The sequence below is a fragment of the Triticum aestivum genome, chromosome 4D (assembly GCF_018294505.1).
Source record: "Triticum aestivum cultivar Chinese Spring chromosome 4D, IWGSC CS RefSeq v2.1, whole genome shotgun sequence".
Lineage (NCBI taxonomy): Eukaryota > Viridiplantae > Streptophyta > Magnoliopsida > Poales > Poaceae > Triticum > Triticum aestivum.
The window spans coordinates 81,560,593-81,587,767 of record NC_057805.1 but is presented as its reverse complement, the minus strand read 5'-3'; the positions used below and the strand labels follow the sequence as shown (position 1 = coordinate 81,587,767).

The 27,175-nt window shown below is 45.3% G+C and overlaps 1 protein-coding gene across 2 annotated transcripts; it reads left to right on the top strand.

Moving 5' to 3' along the window:
* Nucleotides 1-2,869: 2,869 nt before the first annotated feature.
* On the top strand, nucleotides 2,870-6,577 carry LOC123096342 (uncharacterized). 2 transcript variants are annotated; one of them, XM_044518045.1, is made up of 5 exons: nucleotides 2,870-3,797; nucleotides 3,917-3,961; nucleotides 5,340-5,442; nucleotides 5,554-5,642; nucleotides 6,293-6,577. In XM_044518045.1, the coding sequence occupies exons 1-5, from the start codon at nucleotides 3,579-3,581 to the stop codon at nucleotides 6,311-6,313; spliced, it is 477 nt and encodes a 158-aa protein (XP_044373980.1). In that variant the 5' UTR covers nucleotides 2,870-3,578; the 3' UTR covers nucleotides 6,314-6,577. The 2 variants fall into 2 exon arrangements, with proteins under 2 accessions (XP_044373980.1, XP_044373979.1); XM_044518044.1 differs by having other exon boundaries at nucleotides 5,521-5,642.
* The last annotated feature ends 20,598 nt before the right edge of the window (nucleotides 6,578-27,175 follow it).

Sequence of the window (27,175 nt, the reverse complement as noted above, 5' to 3'; positions counted from 1 at the left end):
GTACTTAATGGCTTGTCTTGATGTAGGCATATATTTAGGGGGGAGATTCAATTCATGAGTACTCTCACCCTACATAATGCATAAATAGAACAAACACTCTCAAAGTTGTCATGGTTTTCGAACTATGGTGCTTCAAATGATGGAGTCATGACTATGTATCCAAAGTCAAAATCTTTGCGGTACTATGTCCCATATGCTCAAACATGGTGACTTCGGTCACCGCTCGTGGATTTCTTATATGAACCTTTCTTTCCTTAATGATTGTTGGGTTATTTTTGCACATCTTAGTATGGCCATAGATTACTCAGGTTTTCATCTCTACAATCTCTAAATCTCCTTGGCGGAGTCATCAAAATATTGTTGGAAATATGCCCTAGAGGCAATAATAAAATGGTTATTATTGTATTTCCTTGTTCATGATAATTGTCTGTTGTTCATGCTATAATTGTATTAACTGGAAACCGTAATACATGTGTGAATACATAGACCACAACATGTCCCTAGTAAGCCTCTAGTTGACTAGCTCATTGATCAATAGATGGTTATGGTTTCCTAACCATGGACATTGGATGTCATTGATAACGGGATCACATCATTAGGAGAATGATGTGATGGACAAGACCCAATCCTAAGCATAGAGCTTTTCTAATGTCAAGTATCATTTCCTTAGACCATGAGATTGTGCAACTCCCGGATACCGTAGGAATGCTTTGGGTGTACCAAACGTCACAATGTAACTGGGTGGCTATAAAGGTGCACTACAGGTATCTCCGAAAGTGTCTGTTGGGTTGGCACGAATCGAGACTGGGATTTGTCACTCCGTATGACGGAGAGGTATCTCTGGGCCCACTCGGTAATGCATCATCATAATGAGCTCAATGTGACTAAGGAGTTAGCCACGGGATCATGCGTTACGGTACGAGTAAAGTGACTTGCCGGTAACGAGATTGAACAAGGTATTAGGATACCGACGATCGAATCTCGGGCAAGTAACGTACCGATTGACAAAGGGAATTGTATACGGGATTGATTGAATCCTCGACATCGTGGTTCATCCGATGAGATCATCGTGGAACATGTGGGAGCCAACATGGGTATCCAGATCCTGCTGTTGGTTATTGACCGGAGAGTCGTCTCGGTCATGTCTGCATGTCTCCCGAACCCGTAGGGTCTACACACTTAAGGTTCGGTGACGCTAGGGTTGTAGAGATATTAGTATGCGGAAATCTGAAAGTCGTTCGGAGTCCCGGACGTCACGAGGAGTTTCGGAATGGTCCGGAGGTAAAGATTTATATATGGGAAGTCCTATTTTGGCCACCGGAAAATGTTCGGGATTTTTCGGTATTGTACCGGAAAGGTTCTAGAAGGATCCGAAGTGGGGCCCACCTGCATGGGGGGACCCACATGAACGTGGGTAGTGGGGGCAAGGCCCCACACCCCTGGTCAAGGCGCACCAAGATCCCACCTTAGAAGGAATAAGATCATATCCCGAAGGGATAAGATCAAGATCCCTAAAAAAGGGGATAACAATCGGTGGGGAAGGGAAATGATGGGATTTCTTTCCCCCACCTTTGCCAACGCCCCAATGGACTTGGAGGGCAAGAAACCAGCCCCCTCCACCCCTATATATAGTGGGGAGGCGCATGGGAGCAGCACCCCAAGCCATGGCGCCTCCCTCCCTCCCGTGACACCTCTTCCTCCCCGCTTGCGCTTGGCGAAGCCCTGCCGGGATCCCGCTACTTCCACCACCACGCCGTCGTGCTGCTGGATCTCCATCAACTTCTCTCCCCCCCTTGCTGGATCAAGAAGGAGGAGACGTCCCCGCTCCGTACGTGTGTTGAACGCGGAGGTGCCGTCCGTTCGGCGCTAGGATCATCGGTGATTTGGATCACGACGAGTACGACTCCATCAACCCCGTTCTCTTGAATGCTTCCGCTCGCGATCTACAAGGGTATGTAGATGCACTCCTCCCCTCTCGTTGCTAGCAACTCCTAAATTGATCTTGGTGACACGTAGGAAAATTTTGAATTTCTGCCACGTTCCCCAACAAATATCACTATATGGCCCTTACAAAAAACTCCTCCCTGATTAGTCTCTCTGTCCAGTTGCCGGACATCTGGGCCCTCCACCGGACATCCGGGCCTTGGCAGAGTTTTTGCTGCTCAAACTTTCATCATGCGCCTCCAGTGGCCAGACATCCGGGCCTTAGCCGGACAACCCGGCTTGGAATTGTGCTCTCTGACCCCTAGTCGCCGGATATCCGGGCTGGGCCCCCGGATGTCCGGCCCGTACGCACATAGACACACAAAACGGGAGGGGGGGGGCTCGGGATTTGGGGGCAGTTCCCCTTTCTTTCCCCTCTCGCTCCCCCCATCTATCTCACGTCGCCGCCACCGCCGGGCTGTGCTCCGGCCCTGCCCCGGCCATCTCCTCCGTCCCCGATCTCCTGCCCACGCCCTCATCTCCTCCTGATCTACGCTTCCACCCAATCCATTTCTTGGGTTGCGGTGTGAATCACTCGAGAAGGACCGGTTCGGGTGTTGACTTGAGGGTCGGCCGCCGGAGTTCTTCATGGCGTGTACCAAGCAATGCGGCCCTCCTCCTTCTTCCTGGGGTATGGCTGCTATCTACTCTTGCCTATTTCCTTGTTTGGCCCAACCATTCTAGGTTTTCATTATCTCTCATGACCATCTTGATATCTCTCCAATATAATAATCTCTCCCTAATAATAAACCATTGATCGCTTCTGGTCGTACGTCGTTTGACGTTTTTACAGAAAAGTCCCTCCACTTCTCAGAAATCAACCCGCAGTCCCTGTTTTAAAGTGAGAAAACGTTTCGTCCAGGATTGTAAATAAAAAAATGAACAGACATGACCACGGCTGCTCGGGCTCTCCTCTCTCCCTGCCAGCCGCCAGGAGGCACGCAGCCCACGCGGCGGCGGCGGCGATCGATCCGGTGATGCGCCGGCCGCCGGCAGACGCCGGCAATCGCAGCACCCTGCACCACCGTTACACATTAGCTCCTCCTCTGCCCCGCGTGCCCCAGCTCCTCCTCTCTCCCACGCGCCCGAGCTCCTCGTTGTGCGCCGCTCGGGAGGGCTTGCGCTCGCCGCTCGACCAGAGCCACCGCCAGTTGGTCGTCGTTGCACTTGCCGGCTACCTGGTCGTCCCCTCTGCACCGCCATCCACCTCAAATTTGTACGCGTATGTGTTTGTGGATGTTCTCAGTTATTTTTTGCACACAAGGTGTTTGTGTGTTTGTCCGAGCCAGTTTCAGTCACAGATCCTTGAGGTAAACTCCCACATGAATACATCATGAGAGTAACTCTCGTTCCATATGATTCAAAACATGTTATGATGGTGGGAGCTAATCAGGTTACTAGAATAATGGTTTGCTAATTAATTTACATCGTGTGGAGTCTCAGGACACATGGGTACGCCAGCTCCTACTGCTTGACAAATGTATATCTGCAGATTTTCTTTAATTGTATAAAGAAGTTACTGTAAGTTGTTGACCTTTTTTTGTGCCTAGACACAGCAGCTCCAACAAGATCTGTGCGCTCATAATGAGATATGTATGCATGCTTTTTGTTTTTGTTGTGCCTTGTTTTCCGTTTATCTTTGCTGCGCCTTTTTAGTTTTAATTGTTATTTACCTTCATCCGACCGAATTGAGCTATCGGAGGTGCTGCGGTCTTTTGGCAAACATGCTCTATATTCTATGGTTTGGCATCTACAGGATGCCATCTCAGGTCATGGATCCACTGTGGCTGCTTCGTCCTTCACTGAGATCAGAGGTAACCTACACAGTTGGAAATTGTTGCTCAAGTTCTTGCTTCAACCAATTTTGTTTCAGATATAATTTATGGACATGCCATGCATTAATTATTCTTATAATGGTCATCTGAATTTACAGAGAAAATTATATTTTGGAAGAAGGAACCCATACCTCAGAAGATGGGTGAGCTGTAGGATTTGATTCTGTTCAACTTGAATTAGTTTTTGCTCATCATGTTCTTTGTATTAGGAATTCAGATGGTTTCCAGCTCTAATCTTTTCGTATTGTTGGTGCATGCTGGGAGTCACATTGTTATGCATGCTAGCAAACATTAGGATTGGAAGTCTTACCCTGTAGGTTATTAATATCTTTCCACTATACTGAGGTTCAGCAATTTAATTCGTATTAAGGTCGCACAAGCAGTTTTGTTTTTGGATTTATTTTGGCAAACATATTTGGTACATCAATTTAATTCGTATTAAGGTCACAGAAGCAGTTAGTTCCATTACACTTGGGTCACCGACAGTTGTCGTGCTACTATGCTCCTCTCATGTTGTAGTGGCTAGCTGCTGCAATTCACGGATCATGCTCTTTCGTGGGAAGGAGGCTGTGGCTTTCTCAATTGATCAGAACAACAGAACCCCACATAGTTCTTTGCTAGATATATATTGTTATTTCTGATACTGTGTGGACCATCAGAAACCTGATGTGTCTGTATCATAGAATATCTTGCTATTTATGTATGTTACTTCCCTTTTATTCATGTTCTACTTCTCTAAATATAAGCCACTTCTTTTCTATTGTTAGCACTATCTTTTGATGTTAATGCGCTAAAAGTCTAAAGCCTTTCACTATGCAAAATGATGATATTAGAGTTATGCGTCTTATAATCCCTACTTTATATGACAATGCGATATTCAGTTATATTATGTTTGTAGCATGGCATTTTTTCATCCTTTTTTTTCGATGTATCACATGGTAAATTATGATGTACAATGACTGCTCTTGCAAAACGTTTGGAATTCAGTGAGGGATTCTACAACAAGCAAGGTTTTAGGATCTGAATCTAAATGACCTCTTCTTCAGTTCAGTCCTAGCAAAAGCTGATCAGAGAAACAAAGAAGCAACAAAGAATGGGTCCCTTTCTTGCCCAAAAGAGTTGTCTGTGTGCAAGTCATGAACCTTTTGTCCATCAATAGAAGTGCAGGATTTGAACAAGTTTATTCTGACCTTCTATTGGGAGTTTATATTATACCTTTCATGCGAAGTAGTTACATTTATCGCATGGAAGACGATGCCCATAGAGTGGAAGGTGGAGAGATTCAGACTTTGGAGGATGTTAATATGTTCAAAGTTTTTCAATTAAACATGTTGAAATCTTCCATGTAGCTGTGATTGTTCTCTCCGAACATGGAGGGTCAGTTCTTGGGCAAATTTATTTGTCTGTTGTATGACTTGCGACTATTTTTTCTAAATTTCTATTCACATGTTATCAAACCATAAAGATTTCAATATCTTAAAACTTTAGTAGAATTAATCTGCCTGTATTTCTGGACTCTAGCATTTTGTGCTTGGTGGCCTTCTTCGCCGACTTCATGGGCATGTCAGCCCTCATCTCCACTTCGTCATCGACGACATCTACGACCACGACACCTGGCACCTTGGTACGCAAATTAAATCCTTCTTCACCTAGCTAGGCCGTTCTTGTTCTGGAAATTCGAATGCTCGAGCTGGTGGAGCAGGGTATGATTGTGATCTGTGCAATGGGTGCATAGTGGAAGGGGCTGTCGTTCCAGTTCAGCAGGGGCTGCACCTTCTACCGCAGTTAGCCCGCCCCGCATCGGCAGCAGCGGATTCAGATTGTGTAAGCATCATTTGCTCACTAGATCAATTCGAATTTTGTGTTCTGATTTTCCACGTTGCAAGCTTTGCTATATATCACATATCACAACTCTATCATCTTTCAGTACCATGATATGCATGCATATCTCTTCAGTTCTGGAACAAGGACTGCATGTCTTTCAGTTTGCACTGTGGATAAATTGCAGTGTACGGTCGGTGTTATAAGTAAAAAAGTCTAGGCAGATCAAGATGCAAGTTTGTTTGGTTTTAACTCCAAGCATGAATATTTGATAATTAGAGAGAAGGATCTTGGGTAAAGATCTTTGCCTAGATCAATGTAGTCATATAGGCTGGGTTATCTTCTAGCAAAAATATAGCAATAATTTCTTCCTTGTCTATTCCTCTTTTTTTCTTTTTTGTATCTTCTTTTCTCAATGCTGAGCTTCCCTGTATGATGATTGTAACGAGCCAGATTGGCAAATACTGGACATTCTAGATTTGGAAGAATGTAGTGATCAATTTTTGTGCAGGTGCAAATGCAACACACAACGAAACAAAAAATAGATACTCCTAGGCTCAATATTTCTACTGCAATTAAAAATATATACTTGTTATGACACTTTTGTCAATCTGTTTGGCATGTTTTATTATCTTCTTCTCTGGCCCATGAAGGTTTGGAGATGGTGGCCGTGAGGAGGATTTCAGGGGAGGTCGTACTGTGACTACAACAAGAGGCTGAGATTTGACCTGCACTGTTTGCGAAAAGCAGGTTCAGGAGCTCCAAGCCAACAACCGCCAGAGCTTTGAAGCTGCAAGATTTCTACTTTCTAGCTTCTGTCACAAAATTTGTTGTAGCGTGTTATTTTGTATGGTAGTCGAGTTTATTGTAATAGTGAGCTATAGACCTATTGTTCAATTTTGTTTGAGATAGAATAATATCTTGCTGTTCTGGGTGGATTTTAGGAATCTTTTTTTATGTGGGAGTGATCTTTCTGATTCAGTCTCTGTAGTGATATCATAAAGGCACTACACTTTGAAATCTGCTGAGAAATAGTCATTTAAACTTGCAGATTTTTACAACTAAAGTGAAGATACTGTGATGGTGTGTCATTTTCTGGAAACGTCGAAGACGAATTTCATGTTGGCAGAACCTTCTGTAACTTGCTTGTCAATTCCTACTTCATACAGTTCAGTTCCTTAGCAGATATCTGATATCCTGAGTGATGATCCTCTGTGATCAATGCAGGAAGGCACCCCTTTCTTCTTCAAAGGCCAACGTATTTGGGAAGCAATTATTAGGGAACTTTTATAAAAAGGTCTATCACATGCTAAAGAAGTAGCCTTCCTACAAAAATAGGTGTGGTCATTGATATCTGGGTTAGATAGAAGCAATGTTTGAATTTGAACTGTGCATGTGTCTCAACATGTTTTATTGGTGCCATATTAACACATCAGTTGTACAGGTCACACCTAGAACTAGCGCCACCACCACAAAGGAAATGAAGAAATAGATTAGTAACTTGTACCAAAGGCGTCTACTGTGACATATTATCTCTGTATCTTTTTTCAATCTGTTCGTATTGATAGCTGAGAGTGACACTTAGAACGATAATTCAGATATCATTTTTGTATTTAAGATGCAGGCTGATTTTTTTACTTCTGTAACTAAAAAACTATTATGTCAGATACTTTGTGTCATGTGTACTTATTGATTTCATATATGGTGCAGGGTAGTTGATTCTTAACAAGTGTTTGGAGCAACCAAAATTCAAGTGAGAATACAATACTTCGTTGGTGTGTCCATACATATGTCTATATATATACGCTGGAACCCTCAAGTGAGTACGAATCAAATGAACGATGCCCTAAGAACTCAGGTGCATTTCAAAATGTTATATTCCTCCCACATTCAGCCAAGTGGAGTATCCCGCTTTCCCTTCTAGAGGTTCTACATCCTTATTTTACGAATGAGGTGCTTGCATTTTATTGTATCAAGATACGTAAATATTTAGTAAGTTGTCTCCTGATTACCAGGTTCATTGACTTATGAAGGAACTATTACTCACGAAAGTGTACATGCAATGAGTTCTGTAGTTCTCATATATTTTTTACCAAAAGACAATTGGCTTTACTTGGTTCATTTTTTTGTTCTGTAGTAATCGATCATATATTCGTAGTTCTGAAAGATCTGACATTTCAAGTTGTCTATAAGTATGCATGCTTGGGACAAGGGTGGATTGAATATCACTTGGATTAGTAGGGTGTATTTTTACTTGTGTGCCCATGCTCCGCCCTCTGTTGACCGGTTTTGACCTGGTTGACCAGTTTTGACCAGTCAATAGGTCCAGTCAGCATGCCACGTCAGCAAAAAATGCAAAATTTGCAACGAAAAGTTTTGTAAAATCGAACAAAATGCAGGAAAAGAAATAAGAAATCAAATTTCCGAAAAACAGGGAAAATAAAAAACAAATTTCCAAAAAAACCAAAAACTCAAATTCCCGAAAAAAATATTCCAGAAAAAACAAAAAAAATCATTTTTTTATTTTCCCTAGCTTTTTTCGCAAACAAGTTTTTCAGAATTTTGCTTTTTCTATATTTTTCTTGATTTTTTCCTGATCATACATATTTTTATTTACTTTTTCTTGAAATTTTGAGAAAAACATCTGACATGGCATGCTGATTGGACCCATTGACCAGTCAAAACTGGTCACCCTAGGTCAAAACCGGTCAACAGGGAGGGGAGGGTTGAATCCTGACCGGTTTTGAGACTTGGGGGTTGTAATTTAGACGGTATTGAAGTTCGGGGTTGTAAATTAGACTAGGGCAAGAATTCGGGGTTGAAATATGCACTTCTCTCGACATCTATGTTAGTACCTATGTTACTCCCACTATGACCAGCCTTACAAGGCCGTGCAGCACTCAGCGATCCTCTGGTTGTAAAATAAGGTGAACACATAGTAATTGGTTTACTATGTTAAAAGAATGTACAAATAACAAGAGGTGGGTTCTAGTCAATGCTTGGAAAAGGTAAGCACCGGTGAGTGGTTCCTCTAGTAATTGGTTTACCACGTGTCAGAAATACAATTACCATGTACTAAAGGCTGACAATGAATATTAGTTTTATTTTATTTAAACAGAAAATATACTTGTGGTAACAGTGTTGCCACTCTTTACGTGAGTGCTACTAGCTACAGTAGGTGCTAGTAATTGCATTACGATGTGGTATGATGGAAAATCACGTACTAGTGGGAATTAAAGATGCCTAAAATAAACATACAATATTTTAAGTTTGCGACTGACCTACTTTGGGTTACTATTTTTTGGGAAAAATCGGCGGAAGAATTAATAACCTGATTACTATGTTCCCATCACAAATTGCAACTCGTTACTACAATTTCACGAACAGAGCCGTAATGATTAGGGTCCATCACTGTGTTCCATTAGTTTATTACGATGAAGGCATAGCAAATTTTACCATCCGACAGTGGAGAGCCGTAATGATTAGGGTCTATTACTGTGTTCCATTAGTTTATTACGGTGAATTTCCAGCCGGCAAGAGGCGCGCAGAGCAGGCTAATTAGGGCAGTTGGGAGACTGGGTCGGGCAGCCGGAGCGTACGATAACCCATAATGCGCTCTTGGCTTAGTATATATATATATATATATATATATATATATATATATATATATATATATATATATATATATATATATATATATATATATATATATATATAGAGAGAGAGAGAGAGAGAGAGAGAGAGAGATTTGATGTCACTTGCCTAGCCTAAAATTCTCTTTATGTACTTGGCTAAACAACTTAACCATGGGCATGTTAATATTTTGATCTACCACTTGGACTTGTCCTATGGTCATGTTTGAAAATGTTCACATCCTCACTGTTTAATTTGCTTTATCCATGTTCATACCTTTTTGACTCCTTCTCATCGGTACCCCTATCGTGTATCCGTTTCAGTCGATCGCCGGCAAGGTTCCACCGACTACGGTGAACATGCTCGACCTAAGAAGAAGAAGACCACTACCGGTCCTAAGAAGAAGCGTCGGGCACCATCACCAAGTCCGTCGACCTCTAATCCGGATGACGAGGACTATGTTGGGGAGGAAGAGGAAGACATTGCCCCTAGATGCTCTGTTGGTCAGTCAAAACCAGGCACTCGAAAGGCTCCCGTGCCTCAGGTACGTGGAGCTTCGATGGCATTTGTCCATGGTCGTCGCATCTCCATGGAGCTTCCTTTCAGCGGGGACCTCCCCACACACGACTTCACAACCGTGGGAGCTGGTCCATATCTTGAGTTCCGACGGGATACCAACCCATATGAGATGGTGGCTGATGCCGAGGATCCTCGTTTCCGTACTCGCATGCAGTAGGATCTCTACTCTAGCTTCGTCCATGGTTGTGGACTTGCTCCTCATAAATACCTGGATCTTCAATTCATGCGTGATCATCCTGACATCTTCCCTGACAACACGGTCAAGATCATTGATGATATGACTCTAGGTCAGGCAATGACCTTCAAGTGTGATTGGAATGAAGCTGCCATCCTTCAGTTCTATGCCACCTGCTTCTTTGGCCCAAATAACACTCTCACATGGATGACTGATGACACTATGCTGAGCATCACCTATGACCGTTTTGTTCAGATTTTGGGCTTCTTCGGTGTTGGACATCACATCCACAGTATGGATCCACAGTATAAGCCCAAAGGGATTGATGCTTGCATGTCTCTTCTTAAGCCTATCACTCAGCTCACTCTAAAGGAACGTGAATATCCACCCAATGAGGTATCCATCTTCCGGTCTCCTTACTACATTCTCTATCAGTGTGTGCTTCACACTCTCTATCCTAAGAAGGGAGATCGCTCAAGGGCTCGCAACTATTGCATTGATTTGATGGTTCGTATGCATGACACACCTACCGAGCCTCTAGACACAGCTCACTACATTTGGCATGAGATCCGTCTCTCCAGCTTTCTTCAGACGTGCACATTTCCTCATGCTCCATTCATTTAGGCACTGATTGATCACACTGCTCCCTTTGAGGTTTCTAAGACCGTTGTGCATTCCATTTGGAAACCTCCTACTCATATGCGCATGGTAGCTCCTGCACCATCTGCTGCACCTCATCAGCCTAGGAAGCCTGCTGGTGGGTCTCTACCCACGGGTTCCTCCGTGCCTTCCTCCTCGACCGCGCCTCGTGGACGTCTTGCCTCATTCTTGGGCAAGGCTCAGTATACTATTATGAAGGCTATCACTTTTAACTGTCAGCAAAACCATGATGTTCAGAAGCGCCTCATCATCTCCAAGAACCAGCTCAAGCAGCGCCTTCGCGACCGTGGGAGTCCCGTGAGTGATGATGATCTTATTCCCGCGGCACCGTCTTCTTCCACCTTCGGATTCCCGTCTCGTGACGAGTACGCCTAGTTCTTTGAGGGCATCGCTGATGATGATGACATCCGCCAGGAGTGATTTCTCTGGAGTTCTTCTAGTTCTTCGCCCCTTTTTGCATGTTGTTGTCAAAGGGGGAGAAGTAGTATCTTAGTTGGGTCATGCTATATGGTGCTATTTGTGTTCGCTATTATCCAAACTCTATGTATGCTACATAAGGTACTTAATCGTATGAGACTATGTTGTTATCCTTGTGGCTATGAGTTGTTGTTGCTATGGGTTGTTGTTATGTTTGTTTCATGTATGCTTGTCCTACTTTCCTATCTTTTGAGCTACATATGCTACCATGTGAGTTTGTGCAATAAATTCTAACATCTTATGCACACAACTAGCACATATGCTCGTGCGTTGCAACGGGAAAAATGATGTTTTGTGCAAGCATAATGTCCCACAGCACCGGATCGAACATGCTGCAACGCAGCATCCTTCTACAAAATGAACATAAAAAATACGTTGCAATTTAGCCATGTTCATATTTTCTTTGTCGGGCTTAATTTCCCACGGATTCCATTTAAGTATAATCCTTTTTAATGGCATTTAAGTATAATTCTTTCATTAATTACCATGACGTCCTCATCCATTTTAGTCGGGAATCAAATCCTTTGTTTTCTAATTTAGTAGCCCCAACACATTGAAGCCTACAGATCATTCCTTTTAATTATTCTACCTTTTTACCTCAAATCCTTCATGTAGAATTTATTAAGATCACAATCTTTCTTTTAGTTATTTCATCGGTTTACCCATAATCCTTTCTTTAATTAGCCACATCCATTTAAATATTCTATTTAAGCCCATGATCCTTCATTTATTAGCTCATTCGCTTAATTAGCTCGCCCTAAACATGATGACTGCCACTCGTATATTTAGAGCGAGTTGGGATTAGTAAATGTGAAAGGCACATAGGTCGTTGCTTGTTACATCGAAGACCTAGACAGGAGGTCCTGTATTTAATTCCCATAATGTTGATTTATTTTGACCCAATTATTTTTGCAGTCTCTAAGAAAGCCCATAAAAGGCCCATCAACATACAAATACCTGCCCCAGATCGCTTATGTGACGCCCCCGATTTGACCGTACACTAATCATGCACGCAATTGTGTACGATCAAGATCGAGGACTCATGGGAAGATATCACAACACAACTCTAGACACAAATTTAAAATAAAACAAGCTTTATATTGCAAGCCAGGGGCCTCGAGGGCTCGAATACAAGTGCTCGATCATAGACGAGTCAGCGGAAGCAACAATATTTGAGTACACACATAAGTTAAACAAGATTGCCTTAAGAAGGCTAGCACAAAAGTAGCAACGATCGAAAAGGCAAGGCCTCCTGCCTGGGACCTCCTAACTAGTCCTCGAAGCCGAACTCCATGTAGAATCATCCTCGGGATCTCTAGCTCCTGGACTCCAGCATCTGGTTGCGACAACCAGGTATAGAAAGGGGAAAAGAGGGAGAAAAGCAACCGTGAGTACTCATCCAAAGTACTCGCAAGCAAGGATCTACACTACATATGCATGGGTATATGTGTAAAGGGCCATATCGGTGGACTGAACTGCAGAATGCCAGAATAAGGGGGGCTAGCTAATCCTGTCGAAGACTACGCTTCTGGCCACCTCCATCTTGCAGCATGTAGAAGAGAGTAGATGGTAAGTTCACCAAGTAGCATCGCATAGCATAATCCTACCCGGCGATCCCCTCCTCGTCGCCCTGTTAGAGAGCGATCACCGGGTTATATCTGGCACTTGGAAGGGTGTGTTTTATTAAGTATCCAGTTCTAGTTGTCATAAGGTCAAGGTACAACTCCGGGTCGTCCTTTTACCGAGGGACACGGCTATTCGAATAGATAAACTTCCCTGCAGGGGTGCACCACATAACCCAACACGCTTGATCCCATTTGGCCGGACACACTTTCCTGGGTCATGCCCGGCCTCGGAAGATCAACACGTCGCAGCCCCACCTAGGCTCAACAGAGAGGTCAGCACACCGGTCTAAATCCTATGCACGCAGGGGTCTGGGCCCATCGCCAATTCACACCTGCACGTTGCGAGGGCGGCCAGAAGCAGACCTAGCCTAGCAGGCGTTCCAGTCCAATCCGGCGCGCGCCGCTCCGTCGCTGACATCAAAAAGAGCTTCGGCTGATACCACGACGTCGAGTGCCCATAACTGTTCCCGCGTAGTTGGTTAGTGCGTATAGACCAAATGGCCAGACTCAGATCAAATACCAAGATCTCGTTAAGCGTGTTAAGTATCCGCGAACACCGACCAGGGCCAGGCCCACCTCTCTCCTATGTGGTCTCCATCTGCCCTGTCGCTCCACCACAAAGTAACAGTCGGGGGCCGTCAGGAACCCAGGCCCACCTCTACCGGGATGGAACCACCTGTCCTTTCAGCCCCCTCATCAGAATCACTTGCGGGTACTCAACGAGCCGACCCGACTTTAGTCACCACATGTGTCATGTATAAAAAGTATATAGTATATACCCGTGATCACCTCCCGAAGTGATCACGGCCCAGTAGTATAGCATGGCAGGCGGACAAGGGTGTAGGGCCACTGATGGAACACTAGCATCCTATACTAAGCAGTAGGATAGCAGGTAAGGGTAACAACTGTAGGAACAATGACATGCTATGCATCAGTATAGGATTAACCGAAAGCAGTAACATGCTACACTACTCTAATGCAAGCAGTATAGAGAAGGAATAGGCGATATCTAGTGATCAAGGGGGGGGGCTTGCCTGGTTGCTCTGGCAAGAAGGAGGGGTCGTCAACTCCATAGTCGAACTGGGGGTCGCCAGCAGTCTCGGGGTCTACCGGAAAGAAGTAACAGAGGGGGAACACAATAAATAACAGAGCAATCAAAGCATCACAAAGCGTAACATGGCAATACACAGTGCTAGGTGTGCCCTATCACGGTAGTAGGTGATACCGACGAAGGGGGGAAACATCCGGGAAAGTATCCCCGGCGTTTCGCGTTTTCGGACAGATGAACCGGAGGTGAAATGTTGCACGTTTGCTATGCTAGGGACATGTGGCTGACGAACGGGCTGCGTATTCGGATTCGTCTCGTCGTTCTGAGCAACTTTCATGTACAAAGTATTTTCATCCGAGGTACGGTTTATTTTATATTAATTTTCAAAGTTTAAAATCATTTTTAGAATTAACAGAATTAATTTAATTCGAAACTGGATTTATGACATCAGCATGATGTCATGCTGACGTCAGCAGTCAACACAGGTTCACTGGTCAACCTGACCAGTGGGTCCCACTGGTCAGTGACACATTTTAATAAAACATATTAATTATCCTAATCAGGATTAATTAGGGGTGGGCCCCACTGTCATTGACTACTTAATTAGCTAATTAGGTTAATTAGGTAACTAATGTTTAATTAGTTTAATTAGTTGTTTAGTTAATTAATCAAAATTAATTAAGTTAATTAATTAATTATTTTTATTATTATAATTTATTTATATATTTTATTTTATTTTATTAATTCTTCCTTTTTTATATATAAACGTTCTCAGGGGCGGGCCCCACTTGTCATATGCACAGGGGGTCCTTAGCGGGCATCGGATTACGGGCGCGGGCGTGCGGGCGCTAACGGGCGCAGGACGCGACCCGGGCAGGCGCACGCCCAAGTGCGGGCGGACCCGGCAGGGGCCGGAGCAGGGGTCGGTGCCCACGGCGAAGCCATGGCCGGAGCGGGCGCAGCCAGCGCGGGCTACGGCCGCGGTAGGTGGAGCAAAGGGGGGCGGCTGCGGCGGTGAGTAACGGTGGCGGCAAGGTTGGAGAGCGCGGAGGGAGGCGGTTGGAGGGGCGGCCCGAGCGACAGAGCTCCGGCGGGCGCACGGTCGCGGGACAGAGGCTGGGCGCGGGCGCAGTGAGGGCGCCAAGAAGGGCCGCGGTTCGCGGGCGCGCGCGTCGGACGTGGCCGGCGCTACACGGGCGCGACCGGCGCGTGGCCACGGCGGGGTGAGGCGCGGGGTGTGGAGGACGCATCAGGGCAGAGGGGGAAGAGGAGGATGGACGGCGGCTCACCCCCGTTGCAGGGGAACGCCGGCGAGGCTCGGAGGAGCCGCGGTTGAGGAGGAGGTCGAGGACGGCGTAGTGATGAGGACGAGGCAGCGGGGCGACGTCGGGACGAGGTGGCAGGGAGCGGCGACAATGCGGCTTCGAGGCTCAGGGCGCCGCGGGGTCGAGCCCCCGATCCAGCTCGGGTCGAGGGGCGGGCGTCTGTGCGGCATGCGAGACGGAGCAGGCTACGGGGCGGCGTCGGGGATGGGCGCCGGCGTCAGGGGCACGAGGCGGCGCGGGATGGGGTCCTCCCCGATCCAGATCCAGGCGAGTGGGGGAGGGGAGACGAGGGAGAGAGTGGGGTTCGTGGGGGGAGTGGATAGGGTTTTTCCCCCAGTGGGGTGGATAAGGGGGAGGGTGTGGGGTGCGGCTGGGCTGGCCCGGCGGCCCGATGGCCTGCTGGGCCGTGGCCTAGTGGGGGGGAGGGGTTTCTTTTTCTTTTTTTGTTTTTAATTTTATTTATTTTCTATTTTCTTTTAACTTCCAATTTATTTAAACTCTATTAAGATAAATAATTAGCGCCTAAATTGGTGTTGTAAATTAAGCCTCTGCCCTAAAAAGGCTTGGCTTCCAAATAAAACAGTTTAGGATTTTATAAAATACAAAAGTCATTTACTTAACTGTTTTAGCTACCGTGTTAATTACTTTTGAGCATTTAATCATGTTTCATGTATGTGGTTTCTACACCATTATTACTCATGAATTATTTGACATGTTTAGAGCATTTTAGTTTTAATGTTTGGAAACTTTTATTGTTTGACTTAAATTCAAATTTGAATTTGAATCAGTTCTGAACTAACGCGAGATTAGCAACAGTAATCGAGATGACGTGGCATCGTTAACGTAGGATTACTGTAGCTTAATTATCCGGGCGTCACAATTCTCCTCCACTACAAGAAATCTCGTCCCGAGATTTAAGGGGTGTGTAAGGGGGGAGATCTGGTTACGAAATTCTAACGAAACTTCTCGATCTTGGTTGTTCTTTTCGAAGCGGTCGATCCATTACGTTGATGTCTTCATTTCTCTGCTTCAGGTCATCATGATGAAGTAGGCATCCTTTCTTCAGGTTCTTCATCGTACTTACGAAAGGGTAAGAAGGGAAAACTCTATAAGGACGGATTCTAACAAGATCGAGCATCAGACGGTTAACTCAGGGGAAGAAGCATAAGTATCTCTCGAATTGTAACTTAAGAAGATATCGAGAGCAAAGTAAGAAGGTACCATGAGAAGTTTCAAATGGATAGGCAATCGTTCGATGCCTAATCAGAAGGTGAAAGGGTTCGAGAGCAACGAGAATAAGTATTGTGTCTGATACCAGAATAGATTACTAGGGAGGTGACCCCGTGAATTACAAACGAAGTCAAGCACGAGGAATAACTTTGGAGATAGGGATATACAGAAGAGTCAGGTTTCGATCCTGTGGAACTGTGGGTTATGGGCCCACCATGTGAGTTAACGGTAGGAAGGGCGGTGGTATTTTGCACAGTCATGATAACAAGGCATTTCAGAGGGTAGCCTGTCAATTATGTCGGCTACAACATCGGTACCAAGGGCGAGGGACGAAGAGAACCCTTTTCCTGCTCGTTGAACGAGGCGGACCATTAGGCAAAGTTCTCGTCCATCGGTGGATACCGGAATGTCATCAAGAATAGTAACAGGTTCTTACTGACAGAGTTGTACACCGAGGTGCTTACAAAAGCAGTGACTTATTACTACTTAGATCATATAAATCACCACAAAGGTTAAACAAAACAATGCAAAGGAAAAGGTGATCATCAGATTAAATAGAACAATGGAAAGGAAAATGCGTTTAAACACATTATTCAGGGGTATATCCTTCCCAAGGACAAACAGAGCATAATATCCACGACATGATATAATGTGGAAAACCATTTAGGAAAGGGGGGAGAAATTTCATGACATTACCCATACAACGGTGTTTGGATAATTTGATAAAGAAAATTCAGCATGGTGCTTCAGATGTTCTTATTGAAAATCGGAGTACCACATACATGCTTCGAGATAGCATTGACATGATCATCAGGCAAAGGTCAGACTCTAGATACACAAAGGACTTATTAGGAACAACTTATAGAATAAGTCTTACAATTTCCTCATGGAAGAATGGTTAACCTTGCTAAAGAGGAAACTATAATAATAGGTCCTCCGGCCAGGTGTGCTAGGCATGACATCACCTTAATGGGCCATATAACGACAAAATGTTATAACTCTTGGGAATATGATCCAACCATCATATCTGACCAAGATTCAGATCTGATTGGTGTCAGGATACCTCAGACTCAGGATGCTTGAAAAGAAAAGGTGCAACACCAATTGACGAATTGACGTTGCAAGATTCTCGGGAAATGGCGTCCAGAAGCAAGGCTCTGAAACAAGGGTTCATCATTAAACCAAGGAGAGGATGATGAGGTGGCTGATGGGCTAAGGACAATTCATCGAGATTCCCAAAAGATGGATTTCCACAATTATGTGACAAGGAGATAACATTCGTCAGATCAAATGATATAAGGATGTATGCTCGAGGAAAATATACACAATCAAACATTGGTTGAAATGTGCGCCCGAAATATGGGCTGGGTTGCACGATCAATGTTTAGACTGGTGATTCAATAACCGATAGGCTAAGAATGAATTATCGATCATTAATTTCAAAGCAATAGGGTTGCTAGAAGAGCAGAATCCAAACAGCACCGTGCACTTGTTGGTACCCCGGTTAGAACCAACACAGGGACCAAGAAAGAATGATGATGGGGAGAAGCATCACTATACCAAGAATTCTTAAGAGGTGGAGTAATCTCAAGACATTCCTGACATAAAAGATGGTAATACTCCAAGGTAAAGAAGAACTAAGGCTGGATAGCAAGGATCTCAAGATACAACACAAAATATGAACAAGTTTGTGTTGGGGGCAAGCAAGAATGTTGTTGATGATAACACAATTCATCGAGGGGCAAGGATGGTATTTCTCATCCTGAATTTCGACACACAACTTGGAAGAAGTCAAATTGTTGACAATGATCACGACAAATTTGTCGAGAGGTTTTCAAGAAGATGTAATTGATCGACGATGACATCAAGTCAAAGGAATGATGAAAGCGAAAGGTTATTGGAACCATGGGTAGGACACAAACTCGAAATCAAGTTTGCTGTTCAAGGAGAAGTGATATGATGAGGAAGATTGACGCTAGATTAGCTCACTATCGAAATTTGTGCGCTGGGAAGGTCCAGGTAGCACAGTTAAAATCGGCACGATAATGACATAGCCGAGCAGGATAGGGATGACATGATCGAGTACGAACTCGTAAGCAAAGGAGATTACTAAGAGTTGTTTAATCGTGATGCGGACTCGATTCAGTTATCGATGTCCTTGAGTGTTTAATAACTCGGAGCCCGTCAAAAATTGGAATCAATGAGAATGTAATACTTGATGGAGAACTCATAAGAAGTTATGCAGTTCCGTGATAATCTCGAGATACCAGGGGGTAATACTCGACGACAAACCAAAGTAGAGGTTGGACTGGGGTATTGCTCTACAGAAGACAAGTGCTTAAACTTGTACGAGAAATGGTATTTAAAGGAGAACATGGTCGGAACCACGATTGCAAAAGGATCAATACACAGATACTAGACGATATCATATCAAGGAAATAGTTATTATTACAAGAAGCTTCTATGATAGGATCTACATCGTGTCCATGGGCATGAACACAAAGTTCAAGGTCGACTCCCACTTCTCCAATGCATACCCTTTCATTCACTTCTCGCGTTTGATGAAGTTGCAGTGTTGAAAATTTTTATCTGGCAAAATACCAGAAGAGTATGACTCATGAAAACTTTCGAGTTCACACATACTATGAAAGGCATAGGTTCAACCCATCGGGGCATCGTGGAAACATATACCACAAGCTTCAGGGGTAAATAACTCAAGCTCGATAGTAGAGCATGGGTAACAAAACGAGAGGATACAATTTACTAAAGGCATTATGTATCAGGGAAAGAACTTCCAATGTGATTGAATATGAAGGACGTTGTCGGATAAAATCCAACAAGGTTCTAATTGTCCATAAAGGATCTGATGTGAGTATCGGCACACAACCAGAGGTAGAATCAATGCAAAGACCTTGGATTATAGAAACAACTAAGTAACTTAGAGCTCAATTGCAAAGGAATTATGATTTACAAAGCGAAGGATCAGAAACAGACGCTCTGATCAAGGATGGATAAGTTCAATAGACATAGGGGCAAAATCGACGACAATTTGATTGGCAAGAACCAGCTCACGTTTCAAATGACGTCTGAGCCGGAAGGATGAATTCTAGGCTCTGATTGAGGATTGCGAGCATTCGCAACAGATTGAATCAACGGACTCAAAATGATAATGACAAAAGATGCCAATAAGATTACGAGACTTAAGATTAATCATAATGCAAGTAAGCAAGAATTTCAAGAGCAAAAGGCTCCTGAGGATTTTCGGAAGATCGAATGGCATTTTGAACACTTTTGTGAAATACTTGAATCAACTGGGGATGAGCGGATACTCGATAAGTGCGAGAATTATCCGTAGGGGTATTCAGGTGACAAAGAACAGCAAGGCAGTAAGCTCAAAGGATTCTCGGAACAACAGAGAGAATTTCGGGGTATCTTGTAATAACAAGATCAACTGGGAAACATTGTATAAATGGCGAGTATACGTGGTTATCCATAGGAGTTTATCGATGAAAGGGAATTGCAAAAGCGATGAACACAAGTTCTCGGGTTAACAGCGCAGAGTATCTTCAGGGTCTTCACGTGCAGCAGACGATCATCAGTAATAAGGGGCTCTCCGGGTGAAAGTGATAACGAGATCCTAATGTTAGATTTAGCAAAATTCATTTAACCCGAATAGAAGAGAGATCAGAGTCCCAGAGTATAGACAAGGAGTAAAAGATCCTAGTACCACCCAATGGCGACGTGGGCCCGTAAGCCACACAGCCATGTTAGTAAAAGTTTTTCAATGACTAGACTCGATTTCGGCCAAGGAGTTGGAAAGGGGGATTCCTACAGGAAGTCGGCTCTGATACCAACTTGTGATGCCCCCGATTTGACCGTACACTAATCATACACGCAATTGTGTACGATCAAAATCGAGGACTCACGGGAAGATATCACAACACAACTCTAGACACATATTTAAAATAAAACAAGCTTTATATTACAAGCCAGGGGCCTCGAGGGCTCGAATACAAGTGCTCGATCATAGACGAGTCAGCGGAAGCAACAATATCTGAGTATAGACATAAGTTAAACAAGATTGCCTTAAGAAGGCTAGCACAAAAGTAGCAACGATCGAAAAGGCAAGGCCTCCTGCCTGGGACCTCCTAACTACTCCACGAAGCCGAACTCCATGTAGAATCATCCTCGGGATCTCTAGCTCCTGGACTCCAGCATCTGGTTGCGACAACCAGGTATAGAAAGGGGAAAAGAGGGAGAAAAGCAACCGTGAGTACTCATCCAAAGTACTCGCAAGCAAGGATCTACACTACATATGCATGGGTATATGTGTAAAGGGCCATATCGGTGGACTGAACTGCAGAATGCCAGAATAAGGGGGGATAGCTAATCCTATTAAAGACTACGCTTCTGGCCACCTCCATCTTGCAGCATGTCGAAGAGAGTAGATGGTAAGTTCACCAAGTAGCATCGCATAGCATAATCCTACCCGGCGACCCCCTCCTCGTCGCCCTGTTAGAGAGCGATCACCGGGTTATATCTGGCACTTGGAAGGGTGTGTTTTATTAAGTATCCATTTCTAGTTATCATAAGGTCAAGGTACAACTCCGGGTCGTCCTTTTACCGAGGGACACGACTATTCGAATAGATAAACTTCCCTGCAGGGGTGCACCACATAACCCAACACGCTTGATCCCATTTGGCCGGACACACTTTCCTGGGTCATGCCCGGCCTCGGAAGATCAACACGTCGCAGCCCCACCTAGGCTCAACAGAGAGGCCAGCACGCCGGTCTAAATCCTATGCACGCAGGGGTCTGGGCCCATCGCCCATTGCACACCTGCACGTTGCGAGGGCGGCCGGAAGCAGACCTAGCCTAGCAGGCGTTCCAGTCCAATCCGGCGCGCGCCGCTCTGTCGCTGACGTCAAAAAGAGCTTCGGCTGATACCACGACGTCGAGTGCCCATAACTGTTCCCGCGTAGTTGGTTAGTGCGTATAGACCAAATGGCCAGACTCAGATCAAATACCAAGATCTCGTTAAGCGTGTTAAGTATCCGTAAACGCCGACCAGGGCCAGGCCCACCTCTCTCCTAGGTGGTCTCCACTTGCCCTGTCGCTCCGCCACAAAGTAACAGTCGGGGGCCGTCAGGAACCCAGGCCCACCTCTACCGGGATGGAGCCACCTGTCCTTTCAGCCCCCTCATCAGAATCACTTGCGGGTACTCAACGAGCCGACCCGACTTTAGTCACCACATGTGTCATGTATAAAAAGTATATAGTATATACCCGTGATCACCTCCCGAAGTGATCACGGCCCAGTAGTATAGCATGGCAGGCGGACAAGAGTGTAGGGCCACTGATGGAACACTAGCATCCTATACTAAGCAGTAGGATAACAGGTAAGGGTAACAACTGTAGCAACAATGACAGGCTATGCATCAGTATAGGATTAACCGAAAGCAGTAACATGCTACACTACTCTAATGCAAGCAGTATAGAGAAGGAACATGCGATATCTGGTGATCAAGGGGGGGGGGCTTGCCTGGTTGCTCTGGCAAGAAGGAGGGGTCGTCAACTCCGTAGTCGAACTGGGGGTCACCGGCAGTCTCGGGGTCTACCGGAAAGAAGTAACGGAGGGGGAACACAATAAATAACAGAGCAATCAAAGCATCACAAAGCGTAACATGGCAATATGCGGTGCTAGGTGTGCCCTAACGCGGTAGTAGGTGATACCGACGAAGGGGGGAAACATCCGGGAAAGTATCCCCGGCGTTTCGCGTTTTCGAACAGATGAACTGGAGGTGAAATGTTGCACGTTTGCTATGCTAGGGACATGTGGCTGACGAACGGGCTGCGTATTCGGATTCGTCTCATCGTTCTAAGCAACTTTCATGTACAAAGTATTTTCATCCGAGGTACGGTTTATTTTATATTAATTTTCAAAGTTTAAAATCATTTTTAGAATTAACAGAATTAATTCAATTCGAAACTGGATTTATGACATCAGCATGATGTCATGCTGACATCAGCAGTCAACACGGGTTCACTGGTAACCTGACCAGTGGGTCCCACTGGTCAGTGACACATTTTAATTAAACATATTAATTAACCTAATCAGGATTAATTAGGGGTGGGCCCCACTGTCATTGACTACTTAATTAGCTAATTAGGTTAATTAGGTAACTAATGTTTAATTAGTTTAATTAGTTGTTTAGTTTAATTAATCAAAATTAATTAAGTTAATTAATTAGTTATTTTTATTATTATAATTTATTTATATATTTTATTTTATTTTATTAATTCTTCCTTTTTTATATATAAACGTTCTCAGGGGCGGGCCCCACTTGTCATATGCACAGGGGGTCCTTAGCGGGCATCGGATTACGGGCGCGGGCGTGCGGGCGCTAACGGGCGCAGGACGCGGCCCGGGCAGGCGCACGCCCAAGTGCGGGCGGACCCGGCAGGGGCCGGAGCAGGGGCCGGTGCCCACGGCGAAGCCATGGCCGGAGCGGGCGCAGCCAGCGCGGGCTACGGCCGCGGTAGGTGGAGCAAAGGGGGGCGGCTGCGGCGGTGAGTAACGGTGGCGGCAAGGTTAGAGAGCGCGGATTGAGGCGGTTGTAGGGGCGGCCCGAGCGGCAGAGCTCCGACAGGCGCACGGTCGCGGGACAGAGGCTGGGCGCGGGCGTAGTGAGGGCGCCAAGAAGGGCCGCGGTTCGCGGGCGCGCGCGTCGGCCGTGGCCGGCGCTATACGGGCGCGACCGCCGCGTGGCCACGCCGGGGTGATGCGCGGGGTGTGGTGGACGCATCGGGGCCGAGGGGGAAGAGGAGGATGGACGGCGGCTCACCCCCGTTGCAGGGGAACGCCGGCGAGGCTCGGAGGAGCCGCGGTTGAGGAGGAGGTCAAGGACGGCGTAGTGATGAGGATGAGGCAGCGGGGCGACGTCGAGACGAGGTGGCAGGGAGCGGCGACGACGCGGCTTCGAGGCTCGGGGCGCCGTGGGGTCGAGCCCCCGATCCAGCTCGGGTCGAGGGGCGGGCGTCTGTGCGGCAGGCGAGACGGAGCAGGCTACGGGGCGGCGTCGGGGATGGGCGCCGGCGTCAGGGGAGCGAGGCGGCGCGGGATGGGGTCCTCCCCGATCCAGATCCAGGCGAGTGGGGGGGAGACGAGGGAGAGAGTGGGGTTCGTGGGGGGAGTGGATAGGGTTTTTCCCCCAGTGGGGTGGATAAGGGGGAGGGTGTGGGGTGCGGCTGGGCTGGCCTGGTGGCCCGATGGCCTGCTGGGCCGTGGCCTAGTGGGGGGGAGGGGGTTTCTTTTTCTTTTTTTTGTTTTTGTTTTTGTTTTTAATTTTATTTCTTTTCTGTTTTCTTTTAACTTCCAATTTATTTAAACTCTATTAAGATAAATAATTAGCGCCTAAATTGGTGTTGTAAATTAAGCCTCTCCATAAAAAGGCTTGGCTTCCAAATAAAACAGTTTAGGATTTTATAAAATACAAAAGTCATTTATTTAATTGTTTTAGCCACCGTGTTAATTACTTTTGAGCATTTAATCATGTTTCATGTATGTGGTTTCTACACCATTATTACTCATGAATTATTTGACACGTTTAGAGCATTTTAGTTTTAATGTTTGGAAACTTTTATTGTTTGACTTAAATTCAAATTTGAATTTGAATCGGTTCTGAACTAACGCGAGATTAGCAACAGTAACCGAGATGACGTGGCATCGTTAACGTAGGATTACTGTAGCTTAATTATCCGGGCGTCACAGCTTAGCGTGTGTAAACCAAACGAAAAGGACTAAACCAAACCAAGAATACCTATTCCCTTTAATAGTAGGTATAGATGAGGGGGAGCTAAAGCAAATAGGAACATATATTGTATTATGCTCTCATGAATTACAATGCTAAATTCATTTATTTCATCTATGATACTACATGTATGATTGTCATCACAAACAAAAGGGGGGAGATTGAAAGTGCAATCATGCCCTTACATCAAGTTTTGATGTTGATGACAATATACATGTAGGGGACTGACTATGTTCGTCAAGTGAATCTCAGGTGTTAGTCCCCGGTTCATCAAAAGTGTGTGGATCATGAACATACGGAGTTGATTTTACTCAAGGAAGAAGTATTAAAAAGATTGCATATTTGTTTTCTTGAGTATAGGATCCCGCAGTATTAAGAGGGGATCGGTAGGGTTAGTAAAAGACTTGCTCATTCCAGAAAACTCCGTCCTCAAGTCTTTGGATCTATCACTATATTCTTATGCTTGTTCTGCCTCTGGCCTTGCCGGATGTCCGAGCTGCGTGCCGGATGTCCGGGCCACCTGCCGGATATCCGGCCCGCACGCCAGATATCCGGACCCTGCTATCCAGAGAACACTATGTGCTGGTGTCTTCTTCCGGATGTCCAGACCTCCATGCTGGACGTCCGGGCTCTCTAGTCTCGCCGAATTTTCGGGCATCCATGCCGGATGTCCGGGTCGAGCTATCCAGTGAGTGTTTTCAGTTCTATGAACTAGCCTGATGTCCGGCCACTTGCCGGATGTCCGAGTCTTCCAGTCTCGCCGGATGTCCAGGTTTTTCCCGGATGTCCGGCCCCTTTGTTCAGTCCTCTGTTTTCTACTTCACTTCACATACTACGCTAGGCCGGATGTCCGCCCCCTGTCCCGGATGTCCGGCCTTCCCTGTCACTTACACTACAACGACCATATTTGCACCCACACTATATATAGCCCTCTTCCCCCACGGGAGAGGGTTGACCATTCACTTTGAGCAAACCCTAGAACACATTTCACTCTCTCTCACTCACTCTCCTACACCAGATCTTAGATCCCCAAGGGATTTGAGAGCATTTGAGAGAAGTTGTCCATCTAAGTGATAGATCCACTTCTTCCCCTTCTTTGCACCAAAGGAATTCGTGATTTGAGCAAGTCTTGAGCTTTTCCCCATCATTCTTGTTACTCTTGGAGGTTGGAGACTCCTAGGCTGTAGGAGTCTTTCGGAGAGGAATCGACCATTGTGATTACCCCCAGAAAGTTTGTGAGGGTTTGGAGACCACCCCAAGGTCTACCACTAGTGGTTGAGAAACGCATTCGTGGTGTTGTCTCAAAGGGAGAATAGGGTGAGGCTTCGTGGCGTTGGTGTGCCTTCGTGGTAACATCCACCTATCTAATGGTGACGTAGCTTCCCTCCAAGGAAGTGAACATCGGCTTAGATCCTCATCTCTCGGAGTTGCAGTTATTCCTAACCCTAACTCTCTACTTGTGGTTACTTGTCTCTTAGCCTTTACTTATATCATATTGTGCTTGCTCTCTCACTTACTTGTGTTACTTGTTTACCTTGCTTAGCTCTTAGCATCATACTTGCAATCGTTAGACTAAACTTCATATTCCGCATTATTGCCTAAAATTGCTAAGTAACAATTAAAATTTGTAATTGTACCTATTCACCCCCCTTTAGGTCCATCTCGATCCTTTCAGCAGTACTAGGGGTGTTCTAACGCGGTGTTACACAATACCGGCGAAGGGGAAAACATCCGGGAAAGTTTTCCCGGAGTTTGCATTTTCGGACAGATGAAACGGAGGGGGACGGTTGCTTGTTCTCTATGATAGGGGCATGTGACAGACGAACAGAGGGCATATCCGGATTCGTTTCGCTGTTCTGAGCAACTTTCATGTACAAAGTATTTTCATCCCAGGTATAGATTATTTTATATTAATTTTCTAAGTTTTAAAACATTTTTGGAATTAACATAATTAATTTAAATAGATAAAAGAAAATACTGTGTCAGCATGACATCAACATGATGTCATCAGTCAACAGTCAGTTTGACTGGTCAAACTGGCTCGTGGTTCCCGTTTGTCATTGACTGATAACTAATTAATAGTTTAATTAGTTAATTTAATTAGATTAATTAACAATATTAATTAATTAATTAATTAACTAATTAATTAATTTTTATTAAATTTATTAAATTTTTAAATAGGGCGCTAGGCCCACATGTCATTGGCCCAGCGGGCATATCGGGGCAGGCACGGGCATACAGGTGCGGGCGCTCGTGCCCGAGGCCACAGCTAGGCACCTGGGGGTTATAGCTAGGGTTTCGTTGCCCCTGGGGGTTTTATCCTATGATCTTCATGATAGAGAGTCTCCTATGATCTTCATGATAGAGAGTCTCCTATGTTGTCACTTTCATATACTAGTGGGAATTTTTCAAACTCTTTTGCCCTTGTTTTGGACTCTAACTTGCATGATTTGAATGAGTCTAACCCGGACTGACGCTGTTTTCAGCAGAATTGCCATGGTGTTATTTTTGTGCAGAAATAAAAGTTCTCGGAATGACCTGAAAATTCACGGAGATCATTTTTGGAATTAATAACAAATATTGGCGAAAGAATCAACAGAAGGGGGCCCACACCCTGGCCACAAGGGTGGGGGCGCGCCCTTCGACCTTGTGGGCCCCCCGGACCTCCACCGACCTCAACTCCAACTCCTTATATTCACTTTCGGGGAGGAAAAAATCGGAGAGAAGGATTCATCGCGTTTTACGATACAGAGCCGCCGCCAAGCCCTGTTCTTCCTCGGGAGGGCAGACCTGGAGTCCGTTCGGAGCTCCGGAGAGGAGAATCCATCGCCATCATCATCACCAACCATCCTCCATCACCAATTTCATGATGCTCACCACCGTGCGTGAGTAATCCCATCGTAGGCTTGTTGGACCGTGATGGGTTGGATGCGATTTACCATGTAATCGAGTTAGTTTTGTTAGGGTTTGAT

Bases quoted from the DNA above. Each gene is read 5' to 3' on its own strand.
- LOC123096342 (XM_044518044.1), top strand. From the start codon at position 3,579: ATGCATGCTTTTTGTTTTTGTTGTGCCTTGTTTTCCGTTTATCTTTGC. The intron at 3,798-3,916 runs GTAACCTACACA...CTGAATTTACAG, and splicing joins GTCCTTCACTGAGATCAGAG to AGAAAATTATATTTTGGAAG. The intron at 5,643-6,292 runs GTAAGCATCATT...TGGCCCATGAAG, and splicing joins CAGCAGCGGATTCAGATTGT to GTTTGGAGATGGTGGCCGTG.